The sequence below is a fragment of the Palaemon carinicauda genome, chromosome 22 (assembly GCF_036898095.1).
Source record: "Palaemon carinicauda isolate YSFRI2023 chromosome 22, ASM3689809v2, whole genome shotgun sequence".
Classification (NCBI taxonomy): Eukaryota; Metazoa; Arthropoda; class Malacostraca; order Decapoda; family Palaemonidae; genus Palaemon; species Palaemon carinicauda.
Window position 1 is genome coordinate 21,736,142 of NC_090746.1, and position 23,853 is coordinate 21,759,994.

The 23,853-nt window shown below is 43.4% G+C and overlaps 1 protein-coding gene across 2 annotated transcripts in view; it reads right to left on the reverse strand.

Annotated features, from left to right (window-relative positions):
• The window catches only part of RtcB (RtcB RNA ligase), a 266,421-nt gene that overhangs the window by 47,113 nt on the left and 195,455 nt on the right, over positions 1–23,853 (reverse strand). For both annotated transcript variants that reach the window (XM_068346064.1, XM_068346063.1), the window contains 2 exons: positions 16,392–16,551; positions 1,511–1,686 (listed from right to left, as the gene is read on the reverse strand). In XM_068346064.1, coding sequence (XP_068202165.1) covers positions 1,511–1,686; positions 16,392–16,551 — 336 coding nt within the window. The remainder of the gene's footprint in view (positions 1–1,510; positions 1,687–16,391; positions 16,552–23,853) is intronic.

The following is a 23,853-nucleotide window of genomic DNA, read 5'->3' on the forward strand; positions in this document are numbered from 1 at the left end:
CACAAAGTTCTAAGAGCTTTGTTGTGCCCAAAGGCACGATGTCGGCAAAAAACCCAAAGAGTTAATGCCTACAACTCGTTGATCGGAGAGGAAGCGGCCACGAGCGGTCAGCAGTCATCACCATCTGCGGCAAAGACCCCAAAGGAAAGTTGCAACGAGACTAATTTTTTACCCTGAGGGTATAGTGGCCATGAGCAGGAACTGCAAGCAGTCACCTAACTCATTTGTTGCTAAGCTCTGAAGGGCTTTGGTCTGATGCGCAAGATTGGAGCATGGATGAATCCAATTCCCGCTGGATTGATTGCCCAAGGGGGAAACCATCCAGGCGAAGGCAGTCTCTCCCGCGGGCGGGAAAGTCGACCAACCCCTGTTGGCAATTTTCCCTCGGAAGCGGAAAGATTGCTGGATAGTGGCTCAAAAGGGAAAGTTGCCCAACACCTGGTGAAGGTTAACTCTCCCTTGGAAGGGAAAGTTGACCAACAGCTGGAGGCAGTCCTCCAGGCAGCGCTCTCTGCTTCTCATCAAAAAGCTTTGTTCAAGTTGAATGTCCTATGCCAGAGCTACAAGAACGAGGGAGAGCAGAAGCAGTGTGCTGCAGTAAACTATAATACTTCCAGAACCATTCCTTAGTGGGGAGACCCAAAAGCCCCAAAGGAAGGTAGGAGTACAGCAATGGGAGAGTGGGTGCAGTTGCTTTGCCAAAGGAAGCAACAGAGTTCACACAAAAGTGAAGTCCAGGATCACCATCTGAAAGAGAGAAAAAAAAAAGGGAATTCTAAAATTCTAGGCTAAATGCTTTTAATCCTGAAATGGTTAAAAAAATAATAATAAAAAAATAATAATAATAATAATAATAATAATAAGTATAAGGGTTTTGACAAAAGAGCAAGACTACGTCTTTACTCTACCGAGCCAAAACAAAAAGTGACGATTGTTTACTAATGCTTATGTGAGCGGGATAGTTGGTCTACCCCCATTAACCCCTTTTGCTAACCACCAGAGGGTAGTTGCTTCAACAGCTGTTTTCGGCTATTGCCAAAATAACACTCCTATGTAAAGAGAGTAAGGTTTGTATAGTGCCGGAACAAACATGATCTACATACAGTATACTGTAACATTATACCATATACCATATCAAAGATCAAAAATATTTGTGACTTATGATATGTTCCCACATAATCTGTTTTATTTAGAGCTACAGATCCCATTTTTTCTCTGAAAATGTAGATGTCAGAACAAGTTTAGTTAAGCTATAATAAAAAATCAATACCTTCAGAGCAACAAGTTGATATTGACACGAGGAAACTTAAAAAGTATATTCATTCTAACAACTTTACTGTAGCAAATCAATACTTCAACTTAATAAAACAACTGCTAATGCATATGTCTTCTGAAGCCTGAAAACAACACATAAAATTGCTCAAGGCAAAATTATTCATAATGTATGTATACAATACTACAAACACTTAGCCAAAGATTCCAACTTAAATAAACATCACCTCACACTTACTTGACGACTCAAGAAGGTCATAGAAGAACGATTAACCCAGGCAAAATTTGCAGCAGCAGACATTGATTTCAAATAATCCTGACCTTCTGGAGAATTTATTCTGGCACATGCTAACTGGCGATCATTAGTGTCGATTCCGTCTCTTTTCATGGCTTTCTCCATAGCAACAAGAGCATCTTAAGGAAAAAAGAAAATCCACTGTTACCACTTACTTTACCCAAAACATGAAATAACATAAATCATCTCAAAAAGCAAAAAAGCCTTCCTATAACACTTGCTACAAAATACTGTAAAGAAATACAGTGAGAAACGACAGAAGGCTGGAGTAATGCACTTTAAATAACATATCCAAAAATAACTACAGGTATATAATACCATGAAGCATCATCGTGTTTGGCAAGTTACTGCTGTATGATGGAAGGCAGATTATCAAGCTTTCACATAACTTCATCTTTAGTAAAGTGCCTAACTGATATTAGTTTCCAAAAAAAAACCAGGAATTCTAAAGAAGCTGGTCAATTGAAATAGAAAGTTTCCCCCCATACACGATGAGTTTCCCCTCATACACGATGAAGTTACGTAATGTTCAGGGTTTAACTTTTGTATTGTATTAAAAAAAAATAATTAGGCTTGCATACAAAGATAAAACAAAGACCATTTCTGTATTCTGCGTTGTGATCAAGGATTCAAAATAACAATACAAATGAAAAACAACAGCATTGGGAACTTGTCGGAAAGGGAGTTTAGTAAAAGTATGAAGACTCGGTCATTTCCAGCGTAACTATTGTCACAAACAAAACCTTGAAGTCATAGGTATACTGTAGACATATTCATAAGTGCATTACACTCTAGAAATTGGCTAGATCTTAATCTTTCAAAACTCATTCTCATGTTCAACCAAAAACTTCAACCATAGTGTACTTAACACATCTCATTTCTTCAGGTTTATTTCCTGCTCCTTCCTCAATACTCATACTTTAATCATGAATTACAGTAAAGCAGTCTTAAATAGTTGTATGATTTCAATATTTACTTTTTCATATAAAGTACTGTAGAACCTCAGTTTACTGAATAAATACAAGTATAAACATTTTAATTGGATTACAAATATTACATTAGCTTGCGAACTAAAATTTCCCATCACATGGGCATTTTTTGTAGACAAGTACTGCACGAACGAGACTGTCATGTGCTGCGCAGATTTACTAGAGTGTAAGGAAATACTATCTGAAAGTCTCGAATCATAATTTTCTTATAGAGGGGATAAATGACCGACATTAGGCATTTTGTAGAAGGAGAAATGGTTGAAAACTTTTGAAAGACAATGAAAAATGACAATGTTAGGGTAATTATGATTTGAGGTTAAAAAATGGGCTTGCATATGTACTATGAGAGCTTGCAATACCAACTGGAAAAGTAGCGGTAGTTTATCAGGTGGGCATACTGTCAAGAGGGATTAGAGCATTCAAAGTGCTTATTTCACAATACTATAACCTCTTCCAAGTGCACCAAGCCAGGAAGCTCTACAAAGTGGGCATGCATCAATCCAGTCATCCATAACAATGCCTACATGCTCCATCACCCCACCATGAAAAATGATGCAGATACCCTTCACCAACTACAGCAGGAGACTAAGAGGGACTATTGCCATGTAGTAACTTTTTCATCTAATTTCCATGCCATTTAAAATTGAATTATTTTGTATTCAGTTCTGATGTTAGGGGTTATAATTTTAAAATTACAGTAATTACAATTACAAGCTTTTAAAATGAGCGTATACTCTGTGGATTTATTAACATGTGGAATGCATCACGAGTCAATTTCCTTTATTTCTTATGGGAAAAATTATTTTAGATTACAGTGAACCCTCGCTACTTCGCGGTTCGACCATCGCGGATTCACCACTTCGCGGATTTTTTCCATAACCCATATATATACAGTAATATATATATATATATATATATGTATGCATGTATTTATGTATATATGTAGGTATGTATATGTGTATACATATAAATATATATATATATATATATACACACACACACATATATATATATATACACACACACACATATATATATATACACACACATATATATATATATATATACACACACATATATATATATATATATATATATATATATATATCTATATATCTAAAGTAGGAAGATGTGATGTAGTTCTAAGGGAAAAGTATGGGAAATATGTCTGGGTAATAAGCAAAGCTCTACCTCCAGTTTGTTTCTACATTATGATCAGAGATAAATGTAAACAAAACATTGGTTGCCATTTTTTATCGTGCTTTTTAGCATGTTTAGGAAATGCATGATATAAAATCACCTTTAATATTTGTGCCTGTTTTAGTTTAGGGTACTGTAGTACATGCATTAAGTGTTCTGTACATTAAAGGGTAGTTTGTTAACAGTACTACGTACAAGGGAAGGTTTTAAAAGTCTGAATATACATGTTGAATAAATAGGTAAATATGGTGTCACTACTTCGCGGATTTTCACCTATCGCGGCCGCGACTGGAACCTATCTACCGCGATAAACGAGGGTTCACTGTACTAGCATTTTATTTAGCAAAGCTCAAAATATCATTAAATGTCCCTGTCTCTACTTCACCGAGAAACAGAGGTTTTATACATGTATCAAACTTTGTCCCTTTACTGGTAGAATGCTATTCTTTGAAAGTTTTCCATAATTTTATTTCCAATTTAATCATTAGACTGTTGCTACTCTTTCTTATTCCTATTTTAATTAATTCTGTCCCTTGTTCTTATAATCCTTTAACTAAAGTTTGCCTTTCCTCCTATACATGCTGGCCATAAAACACTTACTTAATCTAATCAAAGTTTTACAATCCTGAGCATATCCTGAGACACAACCTTTTAAATCACACCACTAACATACTGTACCACTCATAAAATCCTCATTATTAAAAATCCAAAGTTAAATGCATTGAATTATGCATTTAATAGAACTCTAGAATCCCCAAAGCATTGTAAATTTTCCAAGTAATTTGTATTTTTCCTAGCTATACAAACCTTGGTCCTTTAATATGGACCAAGCCTTCAGCAGAGCTGAAACACCCATTGAATCTTTCAAAAAGGAAGCCAACTGCCTGTGCGACTGTATCACGCCAGTTCTGACCTTTGGGCTAAGGGCTGAAAAGGGTATATGAGGAGGAAATATAATGTAAAGGACTCAGGTTTTTATAGCTTAGAAATATGACAAATTTAGAGATAATTTGTATTTTTCCTTAACCAATATATATCTGTACTTATATATGTGGATTACCTTTCGGCAAGGCTGGAAGGTGGCCATTAGACTAAAAGTGCAAGGTGGCAACCCTGCCTAATCACTTGAGTGGGTAGGCCAAGGGTGGCTGGGGGTTACCCAGCCGCCTCTATATACAGTATACTCTCAAACTACTTTCTTAGGAGTATCTGGGATTCTCCTCCCAACCGACCAGAATTTTGTGTAGTTTCCCCTATCTCCGTTTTCTATAGTGGGTCCCTCTGTGGCGGATGGATACTCGCCCTGAGGCGACCCGGGTCAGCGTGCGAGAGCATGGAGCTAGGTCTCGGGGGTCAGTAAGCTTTTGATAATTATGGTATCGAACTCCTGTAAGACACTCAGGGAAGGATGGGCGGGGCAATAACCCAAAAGTAGTTAGAGGTAAGTACTGTTAGGAAAAATACAAATTACTTAAAATTTGTGATTTGTTCCAACACGGAGTACTTACCTTGAACTACTTTCTTAGGAGACTTACACCTTAGGAGGCGGGGATGGACTTACAGGCTGGAAGACCTGCTGGATTTCAATTAATTGAACCTAGATAGGAGGCTAGGTTCTGCTGACAATAAAACGGGATAGGAGACTCGGGGAGAACTACGCAAAAAACTTTCTAGTGTCTATGTAACCCACCTCTGTGAAACTCTCCGAACGTGGGCGTCTCCAAGGATCGATTCTCACATGGGCGGAGGAAAGGGAAAGGGAATAGAGGGGAAGCAGGAACAAGGGGGATAGTAAGAAAGGAACTTGTGTCGCTTGGAATTACTTCCCACGGGCTTCCCCAGGGCTTCAACCTTAAACCTGTTGGAGCGCGGAAATGACTGGGCCAATGGAGGAGTCCAGAGACTTTCTTGTACAGTCCTTCAGGTAGTGGGCCGTAAAAGTGGACTGTCTGGAACATGTATCCGCTTTCAGAATCTGGCCCACCGCCATATTCTTATCGAAGGCCAATAACGTGCTCAGACCTCTAATGTCATGGGGGCGCGGCCTGCCCGGCACCGTGGATCCGTCACTGTCATAGGCTTTCTTTATGACTTGTCGCAACCAGAAGGAGATGGTGTTCCTGGACACTGCCTTCTTTACCGGGCCCGAAGAGACAAACAGGGTCTTAATCCCTGGGCGAAGTCTGGCTGTCCTTTCCAGGTATTTCCTAACTGACCTGACTGGGCACAACAATAAATCTGTGGTCCCAGGAAGCAGGATTCTGCGTTTTGGCTACGAAGTAAGGCAAAACTTGAAACTTAAGTCCTTCCACCCCTTCGAGTGCGAAACCTCGTACGACAACCCGTGGAGCTCACTAACTCGTTTAGCGGAGGCCAAGGCGAGGAGGAAGGCTGTCTTAAGGGTAAGGTATTTGTCATGAATGTTCCTGAGGGGTTCGAAGGGTGGTCTAGAAAGGGCCTTAAGGACTCTGGCTACGTCCCATTGCGGAACTCTAGAGGAACATGGAGAACACGATTGTTCGAAGCTCCTAATGAGCATCGAGATCTGCCGGGAAGCTCCTAGATCGAGTCCCTAGAGGGGAAAGACCTGACCCAACGCGGCTCGGACTCCTTTGATGGCCGGGATAGATACCCCTAGGTCGTCTCTCAGGTGAACTAGGAAGTCCGCTACCTTGTGAATAGAAGCATCCAACAGCCTGAGGTTCTGGGAGGCGCACCACTTCATGAATGCGGCCCACTTCGCTTGGTAAACCAAGACTGAGGATTTTCTCAGATGTCCAGTCATCCTCGTGGCAGTCTTAGACGAGTATCCCTCCTTCCTCAGGAGACGCTCGATAACCTCCACGCGTGTAGGCGGAGGGACCAAGGGTTTTCGTGAAACTTCTCGAAGTGGGGCTGACGGAGACGGTCTTCTCTGTCCGGAAGCGCCCACGGTGGGAGGACCGCTAACACCTTTAGGTCCGCAAACCACTCTCTCTCCGGCCACCAGGGCGCTACCAAAGTCATCTGCAGGTTCTTTGTGCGTCTGACCCTGTTGAGGACTTGTCTGAGGGTCGCGAAGGGAGAAACGTCGAGACCGTCCCACGTGTGCTGGAAGGCGTCCTCGAACGCTGCTGCTGGGTCTGGCACTGGAGAACAAAACATGGGGAGCTGGGCGTTGAGCTTCGTGGCGAACAGGTCCAATACCGGCGACCCCCACTTCAGGATGATTGTCTGGGCCACTTTCGGGTGTAGGGACAACTCTGATCCTACTACTTGACCCACCCTGCTGAGGCCGTCGGCTAAGACGTTCCTTTTCCCTGGAATGAACCTGGCTGTGAGCTCGATGTGTTCCCTTTCGGCCCATTCCAGGATCTTTGATGTGAGGTCGCACAACTCCCTTGATTTTAGTCCTCCTTGCTTCTTCACGTAGGCTACCACGGTGGCGTTGTCGAACATGAGCGCCACCATGTTCCCCCGGACAAGGTGGACGAACTCTATGCAAGCTCTCTGAACCGCCATCAGTTCTAGGACATTTATACGCAAGTTCCTCTCCTCGGGAGACCACCTTCTCTTCGCTGATTCGTCGAGGAGATGGGCTCCCCACCCCTCCTTCGACGCGTCTGTGAAGAGCAACATTTTTGGAGGGGCGGTCGTGAATGGCATCCCTTTGAGGGTGTTCGCCCTGTCGGACCACCACTCCAGGGTCTCCTTCGTCTCCGGGGAAACGGTGACTATCTTGTGCGGGGACTCTCCCGGGGACCAGAGTTCTTTCAGGTTCCATTGAACCGCTCTTAGCTTGAGTCTCCCCCGAGGGACTAGCTTCTCTAAAGATACCAGGTGGCTCACTAGCCTCTGCCAGTCCTTGGCTCTCCTTGGAATGTCCGATAGGAAGGAGAGGATTATCCGGTCCATGTTTTCGAGCCTCTCTGTGGAGGGGAAGGCTCTCCCCAACTTGGAGTCCAGGACCATCCCCAGGTAAGTCATCCTGGTGGAGGGGATTAACTGTGATTTTTCCTTTTGATGGTGATCCCCAAGTCTTTGCAAAACCGTTGAAGCTTCGCGCCTTGCTCCTACAGTGCTTCCTCTGAGGCTGAAAGCAGCAACCATTCGTCTAGGTTACTGGACCAGGCGGATCCCCTGCTTGTGAGCCCAGACTGACACTGTTGTGAAGACTCTCGTGAAGACCTGCGGAGCTGTCGACAGCCCGAAGCATAAGGTTCTGAACTGCAACAACTGGGAACCCCACTTCACCCTTAGGAACTTCCTGCTGGAGGGATGGACAGGGATCTGAAAGTATGCGTCCTTGAGGTTCAGCGACATCATGAAGTCCCCTTCCCTCAAGGCGAGGCGGAAGGCTGTCTTAAGGGTAAGGTATTTGTCATGAATGTTCCTGAGGGGTTCGAAGGGTGGTCTAGAAAGGGCCTTAAGGACTCTGGCTACGTCCCATTGCGGAACTCTAGAGGAACATGGAGAACACGATTGTTCGAAGCTCCTAATGAGCATCGAGATCTGCCGGGAAGCTCCTAGATCGAGTCCCTAGAGGGGAAAGACCTGACCCAACGCGGCTCGGACTCCTTTGATGGCCGGGATAGATACCCCTAGGTCGTCTTTCAGGTGAACTAGGAAGTCCGCTACCTTGTGAATAGAAGCATCCAACAGCCTGAGGTTCTGGGAGGCGCACCACTTCGTGAATGCGGCCCACTTCGCTTGGTAAACCAAGACTGAGGATTTTCTCAGATATCTAGTCATCCTCGTGGCAGTCTTAGACAAGTATCCCTCCTTCCTCAGGAGACGCTCGATAACCTCCACGCGTGTAGGCGGAGGGACCGAGGGTTTTCGTGAAACTTCTCGAAGTGGGGCTGACGGAGAGGGTCTTCTCTGTCCGGAAGCGCCCACGGTGGGAGAACCGCTAACACCTTTAGGTCCGCAAACCACTCTCTCTCCGGCCACCAGGGCGCTACCAAAGTCATCTGCAGGTTCTTTGCGCGTCTGACCCTATTGAGGACTTGTCTGAGGGTCGCGAAGGGAGGGAAGGGGTAAACGTCGAGACTGTCCCACGTGTGCTGGAAGGCGTCCTCGAACGCTGCTGCTGGGTCTGGCACTGGAGAACAAAACATGGGGAGCTGGGCGTTGAGCTTTGTGGCGAACAGGTCCAATACCGGCGACCCCCACTTCAGGATGATTGTCTGGGCCACTTTCGGGTGTAGGGACCACTCTGATCCTACTACTTGACCCACCCTGCTGAGGCCGTCGGCTAAGACGTTCCTTTTCCCTGGAATGAACCTGGCTGTGAGCTCGATGTGTTCCCTTTCGGCCCATTCCAGGATCTTTGATGTGAGGTCGCACAACTCCCTTGATTTTAGTCCTCCTTGCTTCTTCACGTAGGCTACCACGGTGGCGTTGTCGCACATGAGCGCCACCATGTTCCCCCGGACAAGGTGGACGAACTCTATGCAAGCTCTCTGAACCGCCATCAGTTCTAGGACATTTATACGCAAGTTCCTCTCCTCGGGAGACCACCTTCTCTTCGCTGATTCGTCGAGGAGATGGGCTCCCCACCCCTCCTTCGACGCGTCTGTGAAGAGCAACATTTCTGGAGGGGCGGTCGTGGATGGCATCCCTTTGAGGGTGTTCGCCCTGTCGGACCACCACTCCAGGGTCTCCTTCGTCTACGGGGAAACGGTGACTATCTTGTGCGGGGACTCTCCCGGGGACCAGAGTTCTTTCAGGTTCCATTGAACCGCTCTTAGCTTGAGTCTCCCCCGAGGGACTAGCTTCTCTAAAGATACCAGGTGGCTCACTAGCCTCTGCCAGTCCTTGGCTCTCCTTGGAATGTCCGATAGGAAGGAGAGGATTATCCGGTCCATGTTTTCGAGCCTCTCTGTGGAGGGGAAGGCTCTCCCCAACTTGGAGTCCAGGACCATCACCAGGTAAGTCATCCTGGTGGAGGGGATTAACTGTGATTTTTCCTTTTGATGGTGATCCCCAAGTCTTTGCAAAACCGTTGAAGCTTCGCGCCTTACTCCTACAGTGCTTCCTCTGAGGCTGAAAGCAGCAACCATTCGTCTAGGTTACTGGACCAGGCGGATCCCCTGCTTGTGAGCCCAGACTGACACTGTTGTGAAGACTCTCGTGAAGACCTGCGGAGCTGTCGACAGCCCGAAGCATAAGGTTCTGAACTGCAACAACTGGGAACCCCACTTCACCCTTAGGAACTTCCTGCTGGAGGGATGGACAGGGATCTGAAAGTATGCGTCCTTGAGGTTCAGCGACATCATGAAGTCCCCTTCCCTCAAGGCGAGGCGGAAGGCTGTCTTAAGGGTAAGGTATTTGTCATGAATGTTCCTGAGGGGTTCGAAGGGTGGTCTAGAAAGGGCCTTAAGGACTCTGGCTACGTCCCATTGCGGAACTCTAGAGGAACATGGAGAACACGATTGTTCGAAGCTCCTAATGAGCATCGAGATCTGCCGGGAAGCTCCTAGATCGAGTCCCTAGAGGGGAAAGACCTGACCCAACGCGGCTCGGACTCCTTTGATGGCCGGGATAGATACCCCTAGGTCGTCTCTCAGGTGAACTAGGAAGTCCGCTACCTTGTGAATAGAAGCATCCAACAGCCTGAGGTTCTGGGAGGCGCACCACTTCGTGAATGCGGCCCACTTCGCTTGGTAAACCAAGACTGACGATTTTCTCAGATATCTAGTCATCCTCGTGGCAGTCTTAGACAAGTATCCCTCCTTCCTCAGGAGACGCTCGATAACCTCCACGCGTGTAGGCGGAAGGACCGAGGGTTTTCGTGAAACTTCTCGAAGTGGGGCTGACGGAGAGGGTCTTCTCTGTCCGGAAGCGCCCACGGTGGGAGAACCGCTAACACCTTTAGGTCCGCAAACCACTCTCTCTCCGGCCACCAGGGCGCTACCAAAGTCATCTGCAGGTTCTTTGCGCGTCTGACCCTATTGAGGACTTGTCTGAGGGTCGCGAAGGGAGGGAAGGGGTAAACGTCGAGACTGTCCCACGTGTGCTGGAAGGCGTCCTCGAACGCTGCTGCTGGGTCTGGCACTGGAGAACAGAACATGGGGAGCTGGGCGTTGAGCTTTGTGGCGAACAGGTCCAATACCGGCGACCCCCACTTCAGGATGATTGTCAGGGCCACTTTCGGGTGTAGGTACCACTCTGATCCTACTACTTGACCCACCCTGCTGAGGCCGTCGGCTAAGACGTTCCTTTTCCCTGGAATGAACCTGGTTGTGAGCTCGATGTGTTCCCTTTCGGCCCATTCCAGGATCTTTGATGTGAGGTCGCACAACTCCCTTGATTTTAGTCCTCCTTGCTTCTTCACGTAGGCTACCACGGTGGCGTTGTCGCACATGAGCGCCACCATGTTCCCCCGGACAAGGTGGACGAACTCTATGCAAGCTCTCTGAACCGCCATCAGTTCTAGGACATTTATATGCAAGTTCCTCTCCTCGGGAGACCACCTTCCCTTCGCTGATTCGTCGAGGATGGGCTCCCCACCCCTCCTTCGACGCGTCTGTGAAGAGCAACATCTCTGGAGGGGCGGTCGTGGATGGCATCCCTTTGAGGGTGTTCGCCCTGTCGGACCACCACTCCAGGGTCTCCTTCGTCTCCGGGGAAACGGTGACTATCTTGTGCGGGGACTCTCCCGGGGACCAGAGTTCTTTCAGGTTCCATTGAACCGCTCTTAGCTTGAGTCTCCCCCGAGGGACTAGCTTCTCTAAAGATACCAGGTGCCTCACTAGCCTCTGCCAGTCCTTGGCTCTCCTTGGAATGTCCGATAGGAAGGAGAGGATTATCTGGTCCAGGTTTTCGAGCCTTTCTGTGGAGGGGAAGGCTCTCCCCAACTTGGAGTCCAGGACCATCCCCAAGTAAGTCATCCTGGTGGAGGGGATTAACTGTGATTTTTCCTTTTGATGGTGATCCCCAAGTCTTTGCATAACCGTTGAAGCTTCGCGCCTTGCTCCTACAGTGCTTCCTCTGAGGCTAAAAGCAGCAACCAGTCGTCTAGGTTACTGGACCAGGCGGATCCCCTGCTTGTGAGCCCAGACTGACACTGTTGTGAAGACTCTCGTGAAGACCTGCGGAGCTGTCGACAGCCCGAAGCATAAGGTTCTGAACTGCAACAACTGGGAACCCCACTTCATCCTTAGGAACTTCCTGCTGGAGGGGTGGACAGGAATCTGAAAGTATGCGTCCTTGAGGTTCAGCGACATCATGAAGTCCCCTTCCCTCAAGGCTGCCATCACCGACTTCGGAGTGTCCATCTTGAAGTCGGTCTTGCTTATGAACTTGTTGAGGGCTGAGAGGTCTACGACCAGCCTCCCACCCCCTGTCGCCTTCTCCACCAGGAAGAGCCTGCTGTAGAACCCCGGGGACGGGTCCTTGACTAGTTCTAATGCTCCCTTGCTCAGCATGACTGACACCTCCTCTTGTAATGCCACCTTCTTCCCTTGGGTGCCAACCACTCTGCACGTTGGTCGGGGATCAGAGGGGCAGGACCGCCAGGAAGGGAACTCTGTACCCCTCCCTCAGGACTGCCACGGACCATGGGTCCGGCCCGTTGTCCCGCCATGCTTGCCAAGAACGTTTGAGGCATCCCCCTACCTGAGGCTTCGGCAGGAGTAGGGGGCCTCTCTTCCTACCTCATCCTGGAGGCGCGGCTAGAATGGCCTCTCCTGGAGCTGGAGTAATTTGCCCTAAAGGAGGGCTGCGGAGTAGTACTTCCCCTACGGGGGGGTTTGCGACGCTTGATGCCAGGACGACGAAGGGGAGTCTCGTCTAGGTTGTGCTGCAGAAGTGTGGGGACCGTCCGGCGCAGCCCTTCTGTGAGTGGGACGTCTTGCTGCAGGGGGCCTGGGATCTCCTGTCTCCTTGAGCTTTCGTACCCTCTCCATAACTTCCTCCACTGCCTTCAGGGGGAAGACGGAGTCACCCCACACTGGGGAGTTCCTCAGGCACTTTGCTTCCCCCTCGGGGAGCTTACGGACCAACCTATTGAGAACAGTGTCTCTCCTCCGTAAGATCCAGTTGGCCGTGTGTGTGAGGGACTGGAAGGTGAGGAACTTCATTGCTTTCCCACCTGAGCGGATCAGTTCCTGGAGTAGCGTCTGGTTTTCAGGTACTGCCAAGTCATAGGACAGTTGAAAACCCACTAAGGTGCATGCCCACCAGTCTAACCACGACGTGATGTTCACTATATCCTAGGCCGTGTCCTCCATCATCGAAGCCTTGGCTGGAGAAAAGCACACTGGGGCAGAGGCGGCTCTGTCTTCCGAACTGCCCTGGTTGAGGGTGGCTATCGCCGCTTCCACTGCGCGGGGCCCCGAGTGCCGCCCGTCAGGGACGTAAAATCTTTTCTGGGTCCTTAGCCCCGGCAGCAGCTTGAAGGACCCTTGGGCCGAGAGAGTTTACTTGACCCGCGACGTACCTGTCCACGTGGTCCATCCCCAACTTAACGTCTGGGGCCAACAGGAGGGTTAGTGATGGCTTTTGTTGAACGGGGTTGTCGACCATTCTTCCCAGACCCGAGAGCCAGGCTTGCTCTGTCGAAGGTTTCGGGTCGTCCAGTCTGTGGTGTTGCCTAATAAGGGCTAGCACTTTCCTATAGGAAGAAACTTCGTCTGCTGAGCACTCCCCACCGTCCATCGGGCCTTCCAACCACTTGATCCTCCGCGTCGGGTGTATCGCCGACCACAGATGGGGCCACGTGGGAGGCTAGGTCATCTCTCTCTCGCCAATCCAATGGCGCAGATACTTCTAACACGGGTGGATCCGCTGAGACAGAGGTAGCCGTCATGGGTCTACCTCCTCCCGGGGAGCTCCATGGGACCAGGGGTCCACGGTGAGCCGCCGGTTGGCCAGGGCACTTGGACAGAGTTGCCGTGGGACTGGGGATGGGGGCCATGCTACTGGGCCGCAGCAGCGGCTCTCTCCGCTGGGCGGGTGGAGCCGGTGACCTAGCGGGTAAAGGCATGGCGAAGTCGACGTGTGTCAGCGGCTTCAGCCGACGGGCGGACCGAGCGGACGACACGTGCGGTAAGGGCAAAGGAGCAGCTCTGGAGGGCAACGCGGAAGATACTGGAGCGGTAGCTGCCCTGATCAGCTCGCTACAGGGAACCGTCACTCGAATCCACTTGTCCCTGGACGAGCGCCCCTTCTTGCTACTCTTCCTGGAGGTCTTCGAGCGTTTCCTGGACGGAGGTGAGCGGGAGCGAGATCTCCTCCTACGGGACCTCTTCCGTTTCCTTCTCACCTCACGGGGGTCGGAGTCTTCCGAAGAGGACGAGTCTGAAGATGATGATGAGGAGGAAGACGAAGAGACGGAAGAAGAGCTTGACGAGTCCTTCGACGATGATGTACGGTCTTCATGCTACTTCACCGGCGTGAACATCTGCATAAAGTTGGGCGGGAGCGTCGACGACGGCACCGGGGGAGTCCGTAGCGCCTTCCTAGACGCGAACCAGTCGTCGAACTCGTCCTCTTGGCACATCAGTGACCTGAAGGGCGTCCAGACAATGGAGTCGGGGTCCAACGAACCTGTAGGCTGCCTCTCCTTGTCTACTTCTCCCCCCGGCGCTGAAGAACCTGAAATGCACTGCCATGACGCGGGGGAAGGAGCCGATCCTGTCTTCCCCACATCGGGTCTTCGGTCGAGACGGGTCCTGCAGGCACCAGAACCTCATCTCCCGAGCACACTCCTGCCCCCCAGCTGGCCCCCCACACGCCTGCGAAACAACAACAGCCCCCACATTAGTTACATCGGACTCATGGGGAGCGGCAATGGGCCGCTTCCCCGCAGGGGACTTACCTCGTTCCCTACTCTGGGTAGGGGAAGGTGACGGGGAACCTCTCTCTGATGGGGCGGCAGGTGAAGCCAAGGGCGATGCGGCGCCCACCTTCTTGGGCGACCTCTTTGGCGCCTTTTTCTTCTTAGTAGCGTACAAGGCCCACTGGATCTCCGGCCAGGACCCGAACTCTGGACACGTGGCGGACGGGGAACACACGCTACCCCTGCATGAGGAGCGCAAGGTATGCGGGTCTACCTCCGGCTTCGACAGGAACGCACCACATGATTTACCGGCCTTAGGCCCAGGGCATCGACGTTGGGGATCCATAAGGATGCACAAAAGCACCAAGCAACACAAGAACACTGGGAAAGGAGGTGGATGAAAGGGTAAAAGGGAATTGGTAAACACGCGGTAACCACGTGGGGACACAAAGGGTTAGACGGGATGTGAGAGAGCGGCGAGATGCGAACTATGCCGCGACCAGAAGCTTACTGATGCCCGAGACCTAGCTCCATGCTTTCGCACGCTGACCCGGGTCGCCTCAGGGCGAGTATCCATCTGTCACAGAGGGACCCACTATAGAAAACGGAGATAGGGGAACTACACAAAATTCTGGTCGGTTGGGAGGAGAATCCCTGATACAGTACTCCTAAGAAAGTAGTTCGAGGTAAGTACTCCGTGTTGGAACAAATATATATATATATATATATATATATATATATATATATATATATATATATATATATATATATATATATATATATATATATATATACTGTATATATATATATACACACATATATATATATATATTTTTATATGTTTATATATATACATATATATATATATATATATATATATATATATATATATATATATATATATCTATAACTATATCTATATCTATATATCTATATATATATATATATATATATATATATATATATATATATATATATATATATATATATATATATATCTATATATCTATGTATATATATATATATATATATATATATATATATATATATATATATATATATAGAAAAAGTAAGTTAAAAGACAAAAATTAATGGCAGTCCAGAATAGGCGAGGAGGAAGAGTGGAAATAACTGCTCTCCATTCAAGCCAAAAGTGAAGTGAGCTAAATCACAGGTGTGTGAACGGGAGTGGTAGCAAGCTACCACCCCCTATCCCCCACCAACTAGCGGTGTGGGTAGTTAATCCTCGCTAAATTTTAATGGCTCGTCATTTCAGCTCCGCCAAAAGTATAACCCCTAATAAATAGCATGGTTTGTATTCCAGTTACGGAACAAACTAAAGTTCTTTTAACACCTTACCTTCGATGCTATTCCACCAATAAGTGAAAGCACTCCCAAACACACAGCAAACAAACACTATCAAGATCCAACAATCAGGATAGAGCAGCAACAGAACGCCTGAATGTGTTGATGCTGAAGACGAAAGTGATTTGATATAGCCGGACAAGCGGGTAACTCCCCCTACCTACCACACCTACATTTTTAATAATTCAACATCTGTTCCAGCTTTGCTGAAGGCATACTCCTATTCAAATCCTTCTCTGGAATCCAACTCGACTCTAACATGAGAACCTTTTTGGATACACATATTTTTTCTACTGCAACACTATTTTGCTCTTATAAATACGTAATATGGCATTTGACTTTCGAGATTTTCCCATGGAGTCAATGCCTGTTTAAATACACAGCAAGTAAAACTACTCACGATGACTAAAACAATCTTTTCAATTCTAAACAGGCAGTACTCTACACAAAGTACAACGAATTGTATAAACAAAACAAGATAGGGTAAAAAAAAAGCAATACATACCAGTGGCTACTTGATGACCAAATCCACGAGAACCCGAGTGAATCATAACACAAACTTGACCTTTCTGTTCAATTCCCATCTTGCTAGCTGCCCATTTGTCAAATATTTCATCTACTACTTGAATTTCTGCATAATGGTTACCAGCTCCAAGTGTTCCCAGCTGAAAAAACAGAAAATTTTTAAGTAATTTGTATTTTTCCTAATCATACAATCATAAGTCTTTTAATGGGAGTACCTTCAGCAAAACTGGAACAGCTGTTTAAACTTTTAACAAGGTAAACAAAGTTGCCTGTCAGGTGGTGAGTAAGGCTCACCCATCCAACAGGTGAGGCATCCTTAACTTTGACCTTTACCCTAGGACTTGCGGGGTGGTTGAGGTTAAAGGAATCAGTTGTGTATTGTTAGGAAAAATACAAATTACATTTAAAATATATGATTTGTTCATACACGAATACAAACCATTGTCCTCCAATAGGAGACTCATCCTTAGGAGGAAGTCCTTATAACTAAACTGGCTGGTTACTAACCCAAGAAATGCCAATGCACTTTAGTATTGAGAAGGAGCAAAAGTGATGACTCCTATCAACCCCGAATTACCTGAGCATGTAGATGCCATAGCTGAACGTTACCAAGGGACTGGTAGGTGATAGGTGGTTGTGGAAGAACCTACGGCATATTCAAAAGAATATGCAGTCTGAATGCACACTCATCATAAGAAATTGGTATATATACATTACTTCTATCCTCCCTCAAGTCTGGTAGGATGGGAGAGAGGACAAGATGTTTTCCATCTTGTGAGTTAGATAGTTTTGCAACCTAACTTGTTGAGTAGCTACTACAAGACTAAGGATAGGATTATCCATGGACCTGTGGGTAAACTCCTATAGGTGGTTTATCATACCAAACTCCTTCGTTCAGGACTATCGTTAATGACAGGTTCTTCCTGAAGGATGGGGCAGATCCAATATCCCTAACTTTGGATAAACAACCGTAGGTGGTTTATCATACCAGACATCTTCCTTCAGGCCTATTGTTAATGACAGGTACTTCCTGAAGGTTGGGGCAGACCTGATATTCCTAACTTTTACGTGATCAAAATGGGATGTTCTATCCGTTCTCTTGTTGGATCAGTATGTATGATGATGCATAAGTCAGAAAATATGCTTCTGGATATCTTCTTTACCCTTTTGGCAAGGGAAGTCTCTCTCGTAGTCGACAAGGAGGCATGAGTTCTCTCAGTAGTATTATCTTGTCTTCAAAGGACATAGGAGAGTCAACCTGAAACCCCCTTAAAATTGAGAGATGGAGAAGGATTTGCCATTGGTGTTGTATAAGGCTGCAATGTGTATTTTGGCTATTATAGGAATAAACATGTTATTCTGGGAAGATACATATTGTTGGAAATTTCTTTTATTATTTATTTTTTCTTATTCGGTACTGTAAATATAACAGCACACCCATCAATTTTTTTTTTTTTTTTTTTTTTTAAGACTGGCATAATGCTCTACTCTCCATAGGGTCTATAGCCTTGGCAAATGCGAAGATGTTCCGCTCCAAACAAAATATACCCATCAATATTACTTGGTGGAAGTGTTCTTTATCAATTTAGTCATTGGTGAGATGCAAGGCAGTTTGGCTGGAGCTTCTTAAATTTCTGAAGCAGTCATCATTACTGCTGATATTTTGCTACTGAAAATTATCACCAGATGATATACTGTATAGTAATATTTTCTCTCCCACCATTCTTTTGCATTCTCTCTCTTGTAAAACACCTCATCTCTAACTACTGCCTCCTCAATTTTATGTTCTCTTACATTTTTATTCAAAGCAATGCTGAGTTTGCTGCAAGACTCGTTTTTAATGAAAGCCTCTCTAGCCTTGTAAACTGCATGCAATGTACCCTTTACTATCCCTTCTTCCAAACTTACCTCTCTACTACTGGATTTTAAGTCTCTTCCCCTACTAAATTTGGTAATGCAGGATTTCTACCAAAAACTAACTGATTAGGCAAAAATCTTCCATTATTTACTAAACAGTTTCTTGCAGATACCACCCATCTCAAAGCTATTGGCCAACTCACATCTTCCTCATCCCTCATTTTCTTTAGACTTCCTTTAAGGATTTCAAGATTTTCTCGCACAATCCATTGCTCCTGGTGATTCTGCTGCTCTAGCCAACAATTTTATATTCCACATTTCCTTCTTCTCACATGTGAACCACCCATCAATAAGGGTTCCCATGATAGTTTCTGGCCTTTTGTCATTATTCCAGTATACATGACAAAATCTGGTGGCCATATCAATAATAACTAAAAACTTCCTTTCTTCAATCTCTCCTACATCTAAAGCTAAAACCTCATTAAAATATTCAACTCCAAGAAAATCCAACGACAGTTTTCCCTAGTTTTCCCTGGATTCTTTTTATACTTTTTAACATATTTCACAAATTGTAATCAAATGAGTCATTAGCCTCCAAACTTTCTCCTTTTCTCCACCTAAATTATCACTTCACTCGGCCTCTTCTGTTAATCTCCAAATCTTCTTCCCACTTCCATGTCCAAACTGTAAGTGTAAATTCATAATTGCTCCTTTAATTTCTTTGTTACTTAGCCCCTTTCATCACTCCAACATTAATTCCTCTTTTACTCTTCAGAATTGGTGGTCTTGAATGACCCTGTACATTCTCTCTTAAATTAATTCTTATTCCATGTAATGCTTCTATCTCTACAAGATTTTCCTGTATATCTATCCTCATACCCATCCTAATCATTGTTTTCTTCCCTATTATCCCATTACAGCCTAGCGGCAGCTTTTACATTGTGTTCAGAATCGTCTGTATGTCTTACATTATGAGCACATTGAAACTAGTTCAATCTTACTGCTGACCAGGCCACATTACCCTCCAACTCACCTAATGCTGTCAGTTCAGCTTAGAGTGTGAATAAGTTAAGATGGGTGGAAGGAGTACTACATTTAGTTGTAAAGAAAGATATTTTCTATATGAAATTTACAATTATTTCAAAACATTATTTCTGTGTTTCCGTGATCTAGAGATTTGTTTTTTGTGTGTTATCCATAAAATATCTGCAATTTTTTTCAAAGCCATCACTGAGAAAACCATTTTCAATGGTAGCTTTTGCTGCCGCTAAGCTATAACGCAATAATTTTTTTCCGTTTTCTTATATAGAGTTCATTTATTTTTCAAATAGTGGTCAAAATCTTATTAGAGTATATTCAGTTCATAGATTCATGACTGAGATAAGAAATCAATTCTTTGTTTGCTACTCGGCTCCACGGGAGTTTTATAAGAAAAAGTGATGCAATTTTTCATGCTCACGGATGTTTTATCTTAAAAACGTAACATTAGTGTTCCTACAAAAATGATAGTACATGTATGTGCATGTCGATATATAGGTCTAAATGCAGGTAAACACACACTCACACATACATACATACATATATATATATATATATATATATATATATATATATATATACAAACATATATATATATATATATATATATATACATACATATATATATATATATATATATATATATATATATATATACAGTATATATATATATATATATATATATATATATATATATATATATATATATATATATATACATATATATATACATACACACACACACAAATATATATATATATATATATATATATATATATATATATATATATATATATATATATACATATATATATATATATATACTGTATATATATATATATATATATATATATATATATATATATATATATATATTTATATATATATATATATATATATATATATATATTATATATATATATATATATATATATATATACTGTATATATATATATATATATATATATATATATATATATATATATATATATATATTTATATATATATACTGTATATATATATATATATATATATATATATATATATATATACTGTATATATATATATATATATATATACAGTATATATATATATATATATATATATATATATATATATATATATACAGTATATATATATATATATATATATATATATATATATATATATATATATATATACAGTATATATATATATATATATATATATATATATATATATACTGTATATATATATATATATATATATATATATATATATATATATATGTATATAGATATAGATATATATACACATCTTCTCTGCAGACTTACTTTGAATGAAATCTACGACCATCTGGATGAACATGACAATAAAGAAGTAGATGTTTCTGTAAATCCTTCCCTTGAGCATCTGGATGCAGACACTGACCAGGACTCGGATGCTTCAGATGATGAAGTTACATGCAATCCTGATCATTTGCCCTGAAGGATTCTCGCCATAGACGTCGCAATTGACAAATTGAAAGAAAAAGTAAATAACCATGTCGACTGTATAAATCTTTTCTGGACTGAACAATGGATTGAAGAACTTTATCATCAAAGCACAACATATGCAGAACTAAAGTCGCTCTCTAAAGACCACATCACACCAGAAAATATGAAGATTTTTCTTTCTATTCTTATACTTTCTGGCTACAACAAACTTCCCTACCAAAGAAATGTACTGGTCTGAAACTCCTGATGTATTCAATAACTGGGTTTCTGAAAGTATTAGGAGAGATACATTTGATAAAATTCTTAGAAGTCTTCAATTTGCTGACAACATGAAAATGACCGACGACCGATTTTACATGGTAAAAGTTGTTTCTTTTTATACTATAGCCTCAAATTATGGTTTTGATGACATCACATAAATAATGTTTGTCGATTTATTTCTCCTCTTTTGTATGATATACTGAAGAACTGAAATATATTGACCAATAAAACCTCATGTTTATTATGGCATTCTAAATTTTCAGGGAAGTCCACTTTTCCAGCACCTCAATAATGTCAGCAATCTTCAGCTTCAGCAATAATTCCATAGCATAGAAAACACCGGGCTAAGCAGTTTATAAGAGGGAAACCAGTAAGATTTGGTTTCAAAGTTTGGGCTGCATGTACTTCAGACGGATCTCTTCTCTATTGTGAGCCCTATTGCGGGTCCGACACTAAAATCCTCGATATAGGACTGGGCTAAGGTCCAAATGTCGTAGCAGAGATGTCTAATAAGATCAATTTACAGGCTGGCCAGCATGCAGTGTTTGAGAATCTCTTCACCTCATAACCATTGCTGGAAAATTTAGCAAATCGAGGAATAGGAGGTACTGGCACACTAAGAGAGCATCGTCTTCATGGTGCCCCACTAATGGAAAAAAAGGAAAAGGAGAAGAAAAAATATCGTGGGTACATAGAAGAGGCACTTACTGGTAGCCCATCAGTTGTAAAATGGAAGGACAATAAGATAGTTGCTGTGGCTTCAAACAAAGTAAGAATGCTTCCAGTACAAAAAAAAGGGCGATGGAGCAAACTTGAGAAAAAGCATATTGAGGTTGATATGCCCAATTCCATTCAGGTATATAATAAACAGATGGGTGGTGTTGATATATTTGATCAACATGTATCGGCCTATAGAATTCGAATTCGTTCAAGAAAATGGTGGTGGCCAATCTTTGCTTGGAGCATCAACGCTCAAGTTGTCAATTCATGGGTGCTTTACCGTAAACTGGGAAATATAATCCCTTTGCTAGACTTCATCTGGCATTTTGTAATTGCTATAATGAAGCAATATGGTGCTCCTCGTACATCTCCTGGCCCTAAGAGACTGTCTGCTGGAATTGCAAAGGATTCCGTGTGGTATGATGGTGAGCAGCACTGGACCAAGAAAAGAGACCAGCGTCACTCAAGATGTCGCGAATGTTCTTGACGCACAAAATACATTTGCAATATGTGTTCTGTACCTCTTCATCCAGAATGCATATTGCCCTATCATAAAATACCTCAGTAGTGTATAATGAACAAATTTGTGGTGATATGAATTGGGCTTGGTGGAAAGAAATATACAATACTTGAAAGAAAATGTTCATTATTTGGCATAACTGCTGACAATCAAGTTTTTACACATGGAAACCAACAAAAGATTTTATTTTTCTGTTTTTGGAAAAGGTAATACCACTCTTTAAGTTGGTTCGACACACTGTATGTCAGTTTCGACTTTTAGACGATCACCCTCAAGTATGAAGTATAAAATCAAAATCAACCATATGCCATTTTACTCAACCTTGTGTCAGTCTCTACATCATACAATACAGTAATTATCAAGTGCTACAGTATTCTGTTCTTAAGAAGGTAATCAATATAAGTACATGTATCTGGTTTTTATAAAATAGCAGCAAGTTGTTGGTACTTTTTCATGTTCAGTAAGAGAGTATGTAATATATAAGTCACTTAATAGGGTAAAATTCATGGTTGTGATTTCAAAGCAGTATGCTAGTCTTATACTACTTAACTTGAAAATTGCAGAATCTTATGCATCCAAGCATCATAAGTTACATAAGGATTGGAGTTTAGATAATGGATCTATGTCCTAATTGAGCTGAAGTAAACCCTTTGGGTCAATGTTTACGTAACGCTACAATTATGACTAAATATAACTACAGTGATCCCTCGCTACTTCGCGGTTCAGCCATCGCGGATTCACCACTTCGCGGATTTTTTTCATAACGCATGTATATACATATATCGCGGATTTTCCAGAAATTTCGAAAATACCGCGATGTGACCGATGGTGCGAGATTGGAAAAAGTAAGGAAAATTGAATCATGATTGATTTTCAATATAAATGAAACTTTGAGGAGCAACAAAGATATCATTTGTTAGAGAGATAGAGAGGTAAGGAATGAGAGGTAGGGAAAAGTAGCCCACAGAGAGAGAGAGAGAGAGAGAGAGAGAGAGAGAGAGAGGAGAGAGAGAGAGAGAGAGAGAGAGAGAGAGAGAGAGAGTGCGTGTGTGTGTTGTTTTAAATGTAATAAACAAAAAAATTTGATAGGTTATAACACATTGGTGCTTATGTAATATCAACTGTATACTGTAGACGGTTTGAATAAGTTAAGAAATGGCATAAACAATACTTTGTTAGTGTATTCGTACACTCTCAAGAGCGGCAGCTAGACGTCAGCTGATCTAAATACAGCCAAAAGTAAAACAAAAAGAAGTCAACAATACTCAATTGTTAAAACAAACCCGAAATTTAAAAACAAAAGTACACGCTTTCTTAATGTGCAATTAACTATTTAAAGAGTAGCCATTTTCTAGAATAAAATGATGTTTCCCAAAAAATAGTGGTTTGCTGATGAAATCGGATGCCATATTTTTAGCAACGATTGAAATGGATGTAAACTCGGCATAATTTTTTTCGTTTCGTATTTAATTGACACTAAGAAAACTAATTTTAGTTTCTTCATCTATATGTAAGTATTGTGTGAGAGAGAGAGAGAGAGAGAGAGAGAGAGAGAGAGAGAGAGAGAGAGA